Here is a 12,179-nt window from a genome sequence, read left to right on the forward strand (position 1 = left end):
TTCATGAAGAACGGGCGCCACAAATCATGAATCTGGCGCACCCTGCATTATACACAGGCAATCCACACTTAGTGCAGTTTGCACCATTCTTAGTAAATGTGCCCCAATGAGTCTGAAAGTATATGGCAAGTGAAGTCACATACACATTTTTCTCTCTTTATGGTCTCTAATGATATCATAAGTGCACGAAGACACTGATATCTCAGAACCAACAATCTAGAAGGGTTTAATGGGTGGGAGAGACCCTGATGATAGTATTTGTTTTCATTTGTTTTGTTAATATTCCTAAACATGATTATTCTGAAAAATTAAAGTCTAAATGTATGTGTTTTCACCTCCTTCAGACATGTTTGAGCACACAACCCACCCAGACATCTGAAACCATCAGTTAACGGGAGTATAGATGTGCGAGCCTACATTAGAAACATAAGAGGCAGCTACACTAAGTGGTAATAAAATTCTTTTCAAAGTAGCATCTTCAGATACTTTTCAGTGGCACTGGGTCATCAGACTGAGTAAAAGCTTTCACAGCATGAAAATCTGGCTCCTTGTAGCAAGTTAGTGGAGCTGGGAAGTCTCCATTCCCCACAGCAGGATTTGTGCCATTACATTTTGAGTTTACACTAAGGAAATCAAGTGAAAAGGGGACCCTACATACATATATAGCTTTTTATGTACATAGTTTAACATCTTTATATATTCTATACTCTGCTGGATCTTTGGCAGATTTTTACAAAAAGTTAAATAAATAAAGGAAAGGTAGCCAATGATTGTTAGCAGACTGTTCTGTCTTAGGTAGAGCAATAAAAATGACATTATCTATAAAAAAATGACATGATTAATTCGTTATTCTCGCTTGAGAACCCCTATGGCTGCATTGTCCAATTACTCAGCTAACCACCTGTCAGACCTGCAAACTTAGTTTGGGATTACCTCCGAGGCAGTGCTGGGTCCGGTGCTCCGTCAGCTCGGCCAAGGAATCGAAATCCTGCTGGCAGTTATCGCAGGTGTAAATTGACTCGTCCTCCAGATCCTCTTCCTCAATCCTCTCTTCCTGGCTGGTCACGCTGTTACCATCTTCCAAACCTCGTCCCTCTCTTTCAGCCTCCCTTCCAGGACCACCTGCAGGCACAGGAAGAACATAAAGTAACAAAGCTGTCTTTCAGAAAACACCATAATTACTTTTTGCTGTATCCCCATCTATCTAACTTTAACATAAAGTATCTTATTAGCTGGCTCAACATGATTAACTATTTTATATCAGTTCTGAGCATTAGAGTATAGATGCCAACAACAGACTAAAGAAGTATTCCCTGGTGCTTGTGTCATTACAGAAATCACAAACACGTGAAACATATATCAGTAAGATCAATAACAAAATTCTTAAATTCTCATGAAATGCATAATAAGAGAAACTGGAAGAAACATATACATAATTGCATTTGTACAAAAATACTCAAAATACCATATATACTCGAGTATAAGCCTAGTTTTTCAGCACAAAAAATGTGCTGAAAAGCCAAACTCGGCTTATACTCGTGTAAAAAAAATATATCAAAACTCACCTTTCCACTTCCCCCACTGCTGGCTATATACTGGGGCAGGGGGCTGGCTATATACTGTGGAATATGGGCTGGCAGGCTATATTCTGGGGGGCAGGTGCTGGCTGTATACTATGGGGTAGGGCCGGCAGGCTATATAATAGGGAGGCTGTGACCAATGCATTTCCCACCCTCGGCTTATACTGGAGTCAATAGGTTTTCCCAGTTTTTGGTGGTAAAATTAGGGGTCTCGGCTCATACTCGGGTCGGCTTATACTCGAACATATGCTGTATATTTCTGCAACAGCCGGATACTAAACTTCTAAACGCTTACAACAAATGCAAAACTATTTTGAAAAATAGCTACTATACTAACATCTATTCAATGCATTCACAGCCTACAATTGCTGATCATACATCGATGGACATAAGGTTGTATACAGCATATATTAACAGTCTGTACTCCTTTCAGACATCTTGGAAGCACTCACACATATATTTTGCTGTATCTGTAAGTGGGTTTTCTTCCCACTTCATAGAAAAGAAGCAACTGCTCTGCAACATTCATAAACAAATCTCATTCATACTCCCTTTTTATAGACCTATTGTAGATAGGGTGCCTTGGTTGGCTAGACTAGGTAAGTTAAGCCTCATAAAGATTGGTTTCCATATTTTACATTTTGCTGTTCAGTGTAAAACATTTGTCCTTGATTCTAAATAAAATCCTCAGTCCCATAGATCTTTATCATGCTTTGAGTAGGGTTCAGTAACATAGTGAGGGTCCAGGCATTGCATCCAGAATCAGATTTGGACTGCTCCATTAGGGTTCCAGGGAATCCCCTAGTAAGTTATGGCTGTTATAGAGTAGTAGTAGTCTCCAGTGATCCAGCGTAACCCATTTGGAGCTAACTTTGGAGACAAGCACTTATCATAGGGAGAGATGGACACAAATTTCCTATTTTAATTTCTTTGTTGTTTATAATACTGGAGACCATGAGGTCAGTGGCTCTGGCCAAACGTGATTGTGACCTTTACTAAGTTCTTACACCACTGAATACAAATTTTGCTGAAATTAGATTTTTTTTTCCTGCCTACATGGTCAATGGATTGTTGCTATAGGGATATTTTTTTCTCCTCTTCAATATTATTTTTCCTCCTTTCCATGCGGTTTTGAAATCATCCTCATACTATTCACAGAACAACCCTCCCCTGCCCACTCCCCTCTAGAAGCTGGTCAATATATTATGCACAGTAGTGAAGACACTTTATACCTAATGCACAATTTTGATGCCAATTGTACTTTATGAACCATAAAATTAAATTAACTTTTTTTCCCTCATTTTTAAAATGTCAACCATGGGACCAAATTCACTAAATTGCTTTACGTATGGCATAATATCTGTTTTCAGACCACTACTTTTTTAAGAGGTAGCTACTTTCTACATTTTTTTTCAAGCGGCTCACAAGTATAAAACATGTGTTTAGACTCACAGCTAATAGTGTTTGCCTGCTATGACTTACAACTTGATCTCTCTGCAGCAGCAGGCTTCTGAGTAGCAGAATGGGGCTATCCTTGAAACATGAACATTTCCTGAAGTTACCTTCTGACAACCTCCCAAAGTCCTGACCTTCTAGGCCTTCTAACTGAGTGTTTGATGTGGACAGAGAGCTGGAGCGATGTCAGAGAGATACCAGAGGGGCCAGTCTGAGCTATGGTTTAGCAAGACGCAATATCATAGGAAGGACAGTGTAACATCGTGGATATACCCAGACAGATCAAATACTGCAGTACAAATACATACCTTTACTTAAATCACCAAGTATATGCAAACATTTCTTTAGTTTGCTTTAATGTATCAAACAATCATACTGGTACTTACTTTAGAAAGCAAGCAAAAAGACAAACATTGAATATAATATAATACCTAATACCCTAGCTATTGAGTCATTTAAAAAAATCTGCAAACCTCCTGGAATGTCATTGACAAACCCAGTAAAGAAATATTAATAAGCTATCCATAAGATAGATGATCATTGGTGGAGACACACTCCCCCATCAGCTGCCAATGACAGAACAAAAGTCAAGTGAATAGGATTTGGGCTGCAGCCTTGACATTACTCACTTTACAGCAAATGGAGTTGGACTTGTGACTCTGTTACTTGTTATCATTCTGGCTGCCAAAATCCACTGATTCATAACTGTAGACTCATACTCAGATCCTACAAATCTCATATTCTTGAACTATTCTATGGTTAGGTCAACAATATCCTTATATTGAAAAAAAATCTTTAAGTTTAATTACAACCCATCAACCAGCTAAATTGTGGCTACTCAAATGAATTACATGTATAATGGAATTATTTAGTACAGTATATGAATAACTGATATGCAGTATCATTTTATGCCTTGTGAGTATCCAATCTCTAAGACCAGAAGTATTAGACTTTATACACATAATGCGTACAACTTTAGTGGCAGAATATACTTTAACAGATCTGCAAAATATTGATTATGTCACTTCTACTCCATTTTTTAAACAGTCCTCATGTGAGAACTTTATACTTCTTAATTAGTTTTTTGCAAATATAGTTGCCCAGAGGGAAATAGTAAAACAGAAATATTTACAAACGCTGGAGCACATCTCCCAGTGGCCCATTATTTGCCTGTATATATAGCTATATCATGCAGTAAATCATTTGAGAATGTTTCTCCTTATGCAGGATTTGTTTGCCAGATCATATGTATTATACATAAGGAAAGGAAAGGAATGCAAATGATATATAAGGTTATGTAACTCAGTAGTAATATGTTCTTTTTACCAAAGGAGAAATGTGATTTCTAGGTTTATTCTAGGTTTTACAGTGACATCTCCATTTCCACTTATAGGCTATGTAGACCTTTGCAACAATTGTGCCAATGCATGCAAAAAATAACAATGGGACTCATAAGGGCTCATGCACATGAATGTGAAAATGGGCCATGTGCTAGCCCTTTTTTAGCATCAACACTTCCCAATTTACTTATATTGTGTTCCTGCACACAGGCTTGGATTCCACAATCCCATGCATGAGGCAGTCTTTTTTATTGTCATCGGTGTGTGAGCATCACTCACCCTCCAATGACAGATAATGAGCCCCTTGTTTGCAGGCCACAAACAGCAAATGTGGGCCACATGTGGCCTAATAGTGACAGGACATGCCACAGTCCTGCCACATTCAGCAAGAGTAATTCCTAGGTGGTGCTATGTGCCAGGGGCACATAGATCCAGGCACTGTGACAGTGGTAATCTTTTTTTATTTGTTATCCATGGCTCCTTCCTGCTGTAGTTTCACCGGTTGTTACACTCCTATTTATCTCCTTTTCCTCTTGCTCTCCCAGCACTTCCCCCTCCCTCTACCTTTTTTATCTCATGGCATCAGAGGAAGTTTCAGATCACAGAGAGAAGGGGAAGTGCTCTTTGCCCACTGGTAAAGCCCCACAGCCCCGTATTAGCACATTTTCAAAGTTAATTTTTGAGGAAGGAGGCCATAGATAACAAATATAAGAAGATTACCACAGCCACAGGGCCTGAATCTATGAGTAAGTGCCCCTGGATTATTCAGCTCGATTTTGATGGTAGATTTACTCTAAGGTGGGATTCAGTCCCCACCTACAAGTATGAATTGATGGATAGTATCACCTATAAATAGTGACTTTTGGCCTTAGCAATAGGCAGTCACTTTAATACATGTCCAAGGTCAAAGACAGAGTGTAGTGTAAACAATAAATCTATGGTGGCTTCAAGGCTAGTCTGATGCAAAGTTATTATCTGCCATCACGTTAAAATATTACATTACTGCTATTAACTAGGTGTACATGGATAATCAATCATATTTGTAGCTGTTACCCCACAAAGAATAATTATTATATTCTGCTACATCACAGAGATTTGTTATAAATATTTTTTTCTTTTTCTCCAAATATTTGTAATAGCATCCCATGGTTTCCTCTTTATACTGGAAGTCCCACTTGAGCTTTCCAGTGCTGGTGAGAAGTTATAATGTCTAACCAGAATATGAATTATCAAGTCAAACCCTGTGGATTACCAGTTCAAGAAAAGCTGCTCTGCACATGTGGTTTCTATATTCTTGTAGACTCAAGCCAATTTTGTAATAATAAGGTGGCCACACATCCTAAATTCTAATACAAAATTTCTAAGGGCCTGTGCAGCTGTAGATTTTTCCAGGTATACCAAAGACCAGGTCTGCAGAGCCAATAATTAAATAACCCCTTCTAATTTCCCCCCAAGGGACAAACAATGTCTTTGTTTTGTGTATTGGGGCTTCTCAATGGTATGTTTCTTAGTAAAGTGTTTGTATCCATTTTTTCACTGATCTAAAATAACAAAGCATTGGGGATTTCTGTTAAAAGAGTGTTTCACCTTCATGTTACACAAGTTAGTGGATGGAATTGCTGCTGGTTTGTGACTCTTAGGGTGCGTTTACACGTTCAGTTTTTCAGATGCAGTTTTTGATGTCGACAATCAGAAGAGGAGGAACAGCTTCTCTCAATGATATGTTCTCTCCCATTATTATCGAAGCCTGCTTTTGGCTTCAAAAAATGCATCTGAAAAACTGAACTGGTGAACACACTCTTAAATCAATGATTGTTAGAAAAGGGGTCTGTGGAGTTTCCCACCACTGAGATTACATTTGCATACAAGATTAAGCATGGTCTTAGATATCAATGTGTTTGGTAAAATTTCCATTCACCTATAAAAACACATCTTAGGCCAACAGTTTGTAAAAGAAATTATCATACTTTTCAACTAAGCAACGAGTTTGTTATTGACAACTTTGTTGTGAAAAATAATAAGTTGAATATTTGGGATTAAAAGTTTCTAAAATTTAAACTACAAAAAAACTGCAGGAACGGTGAAATGGTAAAAATCATGTTTACGTTTAGCCATGTTATACCCAAATGTTTTTGACACAAATAATGTACATGAAATAGTTTAACATTTGCCATTTTATCAACCAAAAAGTTCTTGGCCATCCTTTATATCTGCTTGACAAATAAGAGGTTAAAAAGAGCTGTGCATTAACATAATTCCAGCTTAATTAATCTAATTAGGAGCCGTTGTTTTGTGCAAACATTGGGAGAAGCTTTCGAAACACAAAATATCAAAGTGTTTTAATTGGGCTCGTCAGCATATGATGAACGTTGTCCGCTCTGCTCTCAGTCTCCAGGGGCACCTGTGAAAGGTGGGAGCGGGCTTCCTGCAATAGCAGACATTACACTGCGTTAATAATGACCCTCTGCCTCTAATGAAAAAAAGAAATGTTGTTGTTCTAGCAATTAAGCTTGCAAAGATTTTCGTAGAAGGAAAATTAGATTTATTTGCTCGCCATCCTCTTGCTGATGAAGCATCCACTATTTGGGAGAGGCTCTAATTAACCCTAATTTAGATGATGTTCACTTTTGGATAAGCACTTCCTTCTATATGCTCCAATGATATAATAATTAGCACTTTAAACCAGACTTCTTTTTTTTTTCTCTGACCCAAAACTCCTAACTTTTATGCTTAAGCATTTTACACAAAAGACAATTAAGATAAAGCACATTACAATAAAAGTCACATTAAAAAGGCATTAGCCTGTAATACGGAGAAATGTGCAGAAAGCTGGCAACGACTGAGACAAAAGAAAGTGTGTGGTCAATGTTTTGTTCTTAGGAATGCCGTGGCCCAAAATTTTGATTAATTGCAACATTAAGGGGCTATAAACCCTCTAGGATTCTCCATTAAAGGGGGTGATTAAAAAGAAGTGTATTGAGATTGTCTAAATAACATATCAGCATATCTCAGCAATGCTTAAAGGTACATCTTAACTTGGATTTATGAGAATGCACCAATAATGATCTATCTGGAATCAGGTGGGAAGTGGTGGACATTTTAGCCTTAAGTGGAAGAGTTTCTCTTTATTAAGCTAAGTTTTATGAGCCTAAAGGGTTTCTCTAAGAACAATTATCACATAAAATACAGATTAGCAGGGTCTAAGAAAATAAGTGAAAGTGTTGCTAACCATCACCAAAAGTCCACCTCTCCATCCAATTACTGCACAACCTCTACTGCTCTCTCTGTTAAGTGACTTCTTAACACACCGGAAAACATCGCAAGCCAAACACTTTTCAGGCCAATCTTCATTGTGAATTACAGAGTCAGCCATGTATTTGGTTGCCATGTAATACATTTCCAATGCAGTGGACCCTTCAGCAGAAAATATTGTCCATCTGACTGCCAGGTGACTTCTGACAGAAGTCACCCACTTTTAAGCATTTATACAATTGTATTTGTTACAAATACAAACACACCTGCCCAAAACACTGCAATATAGAGGTACAATGGAATCACATATAGCAACTCTCTTAATTTCTCAGCTAATTCATCACAGCAAGAGAACAAAAAGGTTTGCTAAATCACTTGCAAGACAGGCACCAATATTGTGCCATGTCTAAAATGGGTTTCATTAGATCTCCATCATTTGAGCAGACAACAGGACCTGCAATAAGACTTCAAACTATATATATTACTGATAAAGTAGAGTGTTCCTCTTATCCAGTACAGGCAGTCCCCGGGTTACATACAAGATAGGGTCCATAGGTTTGTGCTTAAATTGGATTTGTATGTAAGTCGAAACTGTATATTTCATAATTGCAGATTTGTTTTTGTCCCGGTGACAATCGGAGTTTCAAAATTTGTTGCTGTATTCGGACCAAGGATTATCAATAAAGCTTCATAACAAACACTTTACAGCTGATCATTGTAGCCTGGGACTATAGTACAGCTTCCAGAGAGCGTCACCAGAGGTCACAGTGGGCAGAGGGGTTTGTCTTTAAGTAGGGTTTGTATGTAAGTCGGGTGTCCTTAAGTAGGGGACCGCCTGTATATAGTACAAAACCTGATACAACATGTTTAAGTACTGTCCTACATAGGCAGTTCCCAAATAAAGTGGCGCATTTAACTAACAATATATTTCCCTGCTAGAAGGTCAGCCACTATAATGTAGAGGAACAAACTGGTAGCCAGCAGGATATATATGGGGGGGATCCGCTTGGAATATGGGACATGTTGATCAAAATCCATTAAAGAAAGCCCAACAATCTGTGTCAAATACCACCGTGTGAACATACTTCACCAGACACCAGTTACATAATTACCTATTGTAGATTCATAGAAACAAATTGCACATTGCTGCAATAAACCCCTTTTTTTACAATTACTTTATTTTGCAGAGACAGACAAGGGTCATTTGCTTGGTAGTAGATGCAAATGATTGTATCCCAGCATGATGAAATCCTACTGTGAAAATCCCCTACTACTAATCTAGTCATAGTGACACTGAGACCACTGACCATAACCTTCCTAGTCACTCCAGTGCTTACACTACTCTAATATACCATCTTATTAAAACACCTTGTAGTGCCCTGTGTTCATCTAAAATGACACAACCTATTGTAAACTCCCACTGACATAACAGCATTACCCAGTCAGAAGCTGGCACATTAAATGCCATTTCATAATACAGCCAATTAAACGGATGCTTTAATTTTCTTTTGGCCAATCACAATGGCATTCAAAGGAACAATGAAGTGGATAATTTTAGGATTCCCAATAATTAGCACTTAAGATTACTACAGCCATTTAGGTGTACAGTTGGCTGCTCAGTGTGATTACAGTGGGCAGTCTTGTGGTGGCATAATGGAAAACGCAACATAAAACTGACAAGTTTACTGCAGATTTGTCGTTAATACAACAGGTCTAATTCGTAGAACTTCACTTAGTGAGTACAGAGATATGTGAACACATTTTGCAAGAGCAATCGCAATACTAGAATTTAAGAGACTTTTTCATTCTCATTTTTCACCCAAGCAAGAAGAAGGAGAAATGCAAACTGAGGTATTTACCCGCTGTAAGGTGGTCCAGGACCCCAGTACTGCAAGGTCATATAACTTACTAATCATATTACTTACCAATACTATGAAAAAGATATGTGGACAGCATAAGTATGCTGTACTTTTGCAAGAAAAAATGTTTTGCTAAACAGCGTCTGCATCTTATAGTCCAAAGGTCAGGAGGATCCAGCACTGCCAGACTTGTGATCACATGCTTCCTACATCACTGCAAAGTCTTTAGAGACCGTCATGCTGACACAGGATGGGGCCAAAGAAGAAGTTGTAACTGAGTATAAAGAAGAGGTGCATGTATGGATATAGCAGTACTGAGTATGTAGGAGACCTGAAGAGTGAATGTAGCAATGGGTGCGTGTGTGAATGGTTGTAGCAGAGCTGTGTGTGAAGGGTTGTAGCAGAGGTGTGTATACTGTGCCTGTGTGTGAGCATTAGGAAATTTTCTTTTGCTGTCACATATACTTTTCCTTCTTTTGGATAACCAAATCTGGGGTGTGTCTTTCAGTCCAAAACATATGGTAAATAACTAGACAGGGCTGTAAGAAGGTTCAACCATCTCCATGGTGCATTCAGTATGTAAGTTGAAGTTGATGCCTTATGCCTTATAACATACTATGCCTTATAACATACTAGTTAGAGTGAGAGTCTATGTTTTAAACAGGGAACAAGCACTATTATAGAAATGTCACAGTAAAGAATTACAGCAATGTATGTGGTAAAACACACATAATGTGTTAATAAAAGACATCTAGTTTTATGTAGATTCACATTTGTTAAAACCTCTTACATTGCAGAGTGGCAAAAACCGAGGAGATGAAAAACATCTCAGGTTGGCACACATATCCCCTGCCCGCGAATGCATCTCGCTGCTTGTGCTCAGCAGAGCCTGCTCACAGTCTTCTCAATGTTGCCTTTGGCTCCCAGCATTTCTGTTTCCAGAGAGGCGGCCAGCATCACCACCCCCCTTCTCCTACACATTTCACAAGCACCTACTGGACACTCCTGTGCTCCTTTTCCATGGCAGGGCTACTTTAGTTCTATCCAGATAGAGGTCAGTGACAGTGTTTGATAAATTAGTTTGGAGAACAGTATGTTAGTACATTCACTTGCACACTACAAAAACACACATTCAGTTTTTAACACTCAACAACTAAATGTCATTAGCATCACTAACAATCATTACATTCTCTGGTTTCTTGACCACCCAAATAATGCAAGGACATTGCTTCATAAAGCCGCTGGATAGTGACTTTTTCATCACACCTAACATAATGATCAACACCGTAAGCTACAATTCCAAAAGGTTTGATTGTCTACAAGGACATAATGTTGGATAAGACAAAACTAACAATTAGCAGATCCGATTGACCTAATAAGCCACCAATATGCCGATCCCTAAAACAAGTAAAAATTTGTTGGATCCCGCCTTTATGGTATATCAATTTCTTCAACTTTTTTTTACTCTTACAATACAAAATAATGGTGCACATTTACTAAGAATGGTACAAACTGTCTGTGTATAATGCAGGGTGCGCCAGATTCATGATTTGTGGCGCCCTTAGTAAATGTGCCCCAATATGAAGCTAAAAAATATACTGAAAACTGAATTAAAGCTAAAACTAATCTATGTAGACCATTCCAGAACAGAAAAATAACACAAATAATTATTAAGAAGTTATTTTTGGTACAAAAATACAAATATATAATTGTACATATAATTGTAAATATACATCAGCTCACAAAATAAAAATATTATAATAAAGGTGGAGGATAACAACCTATACATAAATGGCCTATGCATTACTGCCATTACAATATAAAAATCCACCACTGTAATAAAGTAATAAAGCATATAGACCAGTGTGTGGCACAGAAATCCTCACTTGGAACTGTGATAGTTGCCTGGATTTTGTAGGTAATGCAGTAAAATGCAAACTATACTACAGTATCCTTGTGCATTTAAGAATTATATGAAGCAGTTACTTAGAGTCTTAGAATAACAGAGTAGCTGATTTGTTATTAAAACGCTCTAAGGTTTTCCCATTTGCCGGGACACTGGCTAACTCAAATTTTTCCAACACTTTGCAGGCAAATCTAATCGCTGTTTCATTATTGCCATTATCTAATTAAAAAGGCTTCCCAGGCATAATTAGTTTCAAGGCAGGTAAGCTCGTTTTCCATGAGAGAATGATCTGCTTCCTCGAACATTATTTCTGTCGACTGCCGGAAATAAGAATTTCTGTGATAAAATTTGATTCCCCTTAGGGAAGAATGGGGCATAGTGTGGTGGGTGGAGGGGGATGTCACACTTTTTATATCAAGGTATATAAGTAATAATAAGACATTTCTTTGCATGTTCATGGGAGATGCATTTAAGTGACAGCTCCAAGATTTTTTTTCAGAAAAAGGAAAATTACTATCCTTTTTATGCATACATGTTCAAGACAGGAGGACGCCTTTGGTAGTGTTATATAGGGAATCAAACCCCAAAGTGCAGTATGAAAACAAAATATTAGTGTACCAAAATATAGACATGCATTTTGACAAAAGACATTACTCTAAATCCACATTTTAAAAAATCTAGGTCCCAGCTACATAAAGGGAACTACTCTCCTTAGTCATCTGAAACAGAGGGTCACGCAAGAGAGAGTAAACGCACAGTTTACACGCTCAGTTAGCTCCTGCACAGA

The 12,179-nt window shown here is 38.0% G+C and overlaps 1 protein-coding gene across 2 annotated transcripts in view; it reads right to left on the reverse strand.

Moving 5' to 3' along the window:
* The window catches only part of ZNF423 (zinc finger protein 423), a 163,247-nt gene that overhangs the window by 126,027 nt on the left and 25,041 nt on the right, over nucleotides 1–12,179 (reverse strand). For both annotated transcript variants that reach the window (XM_072117661.1, XM_072117664.1), the window contains one exon: nucleotides 934–1,122. In XM_072117661.1, coding sequence (XP_071973762.1) covers nucleotides 934–1,122 — 189 coding nt within the window. The remainder of the gene's footprint in view (nucleotides 1–933; nucleotides 1,123–12,179) is intronic.

Source organism: Engystomops pustulosus, chromosome 7 (assembly GCF_040894005.1).
Source record: "Engystomops pustulosus chromosome 7, aEngPut4.maternal, whole genome shotgun sequence".
NCBI lineage: Eukaryota > Metazoa > Chordata > Amphibia > Anura > Leptodactylidae > Engystomops > Engystomops pustulosus.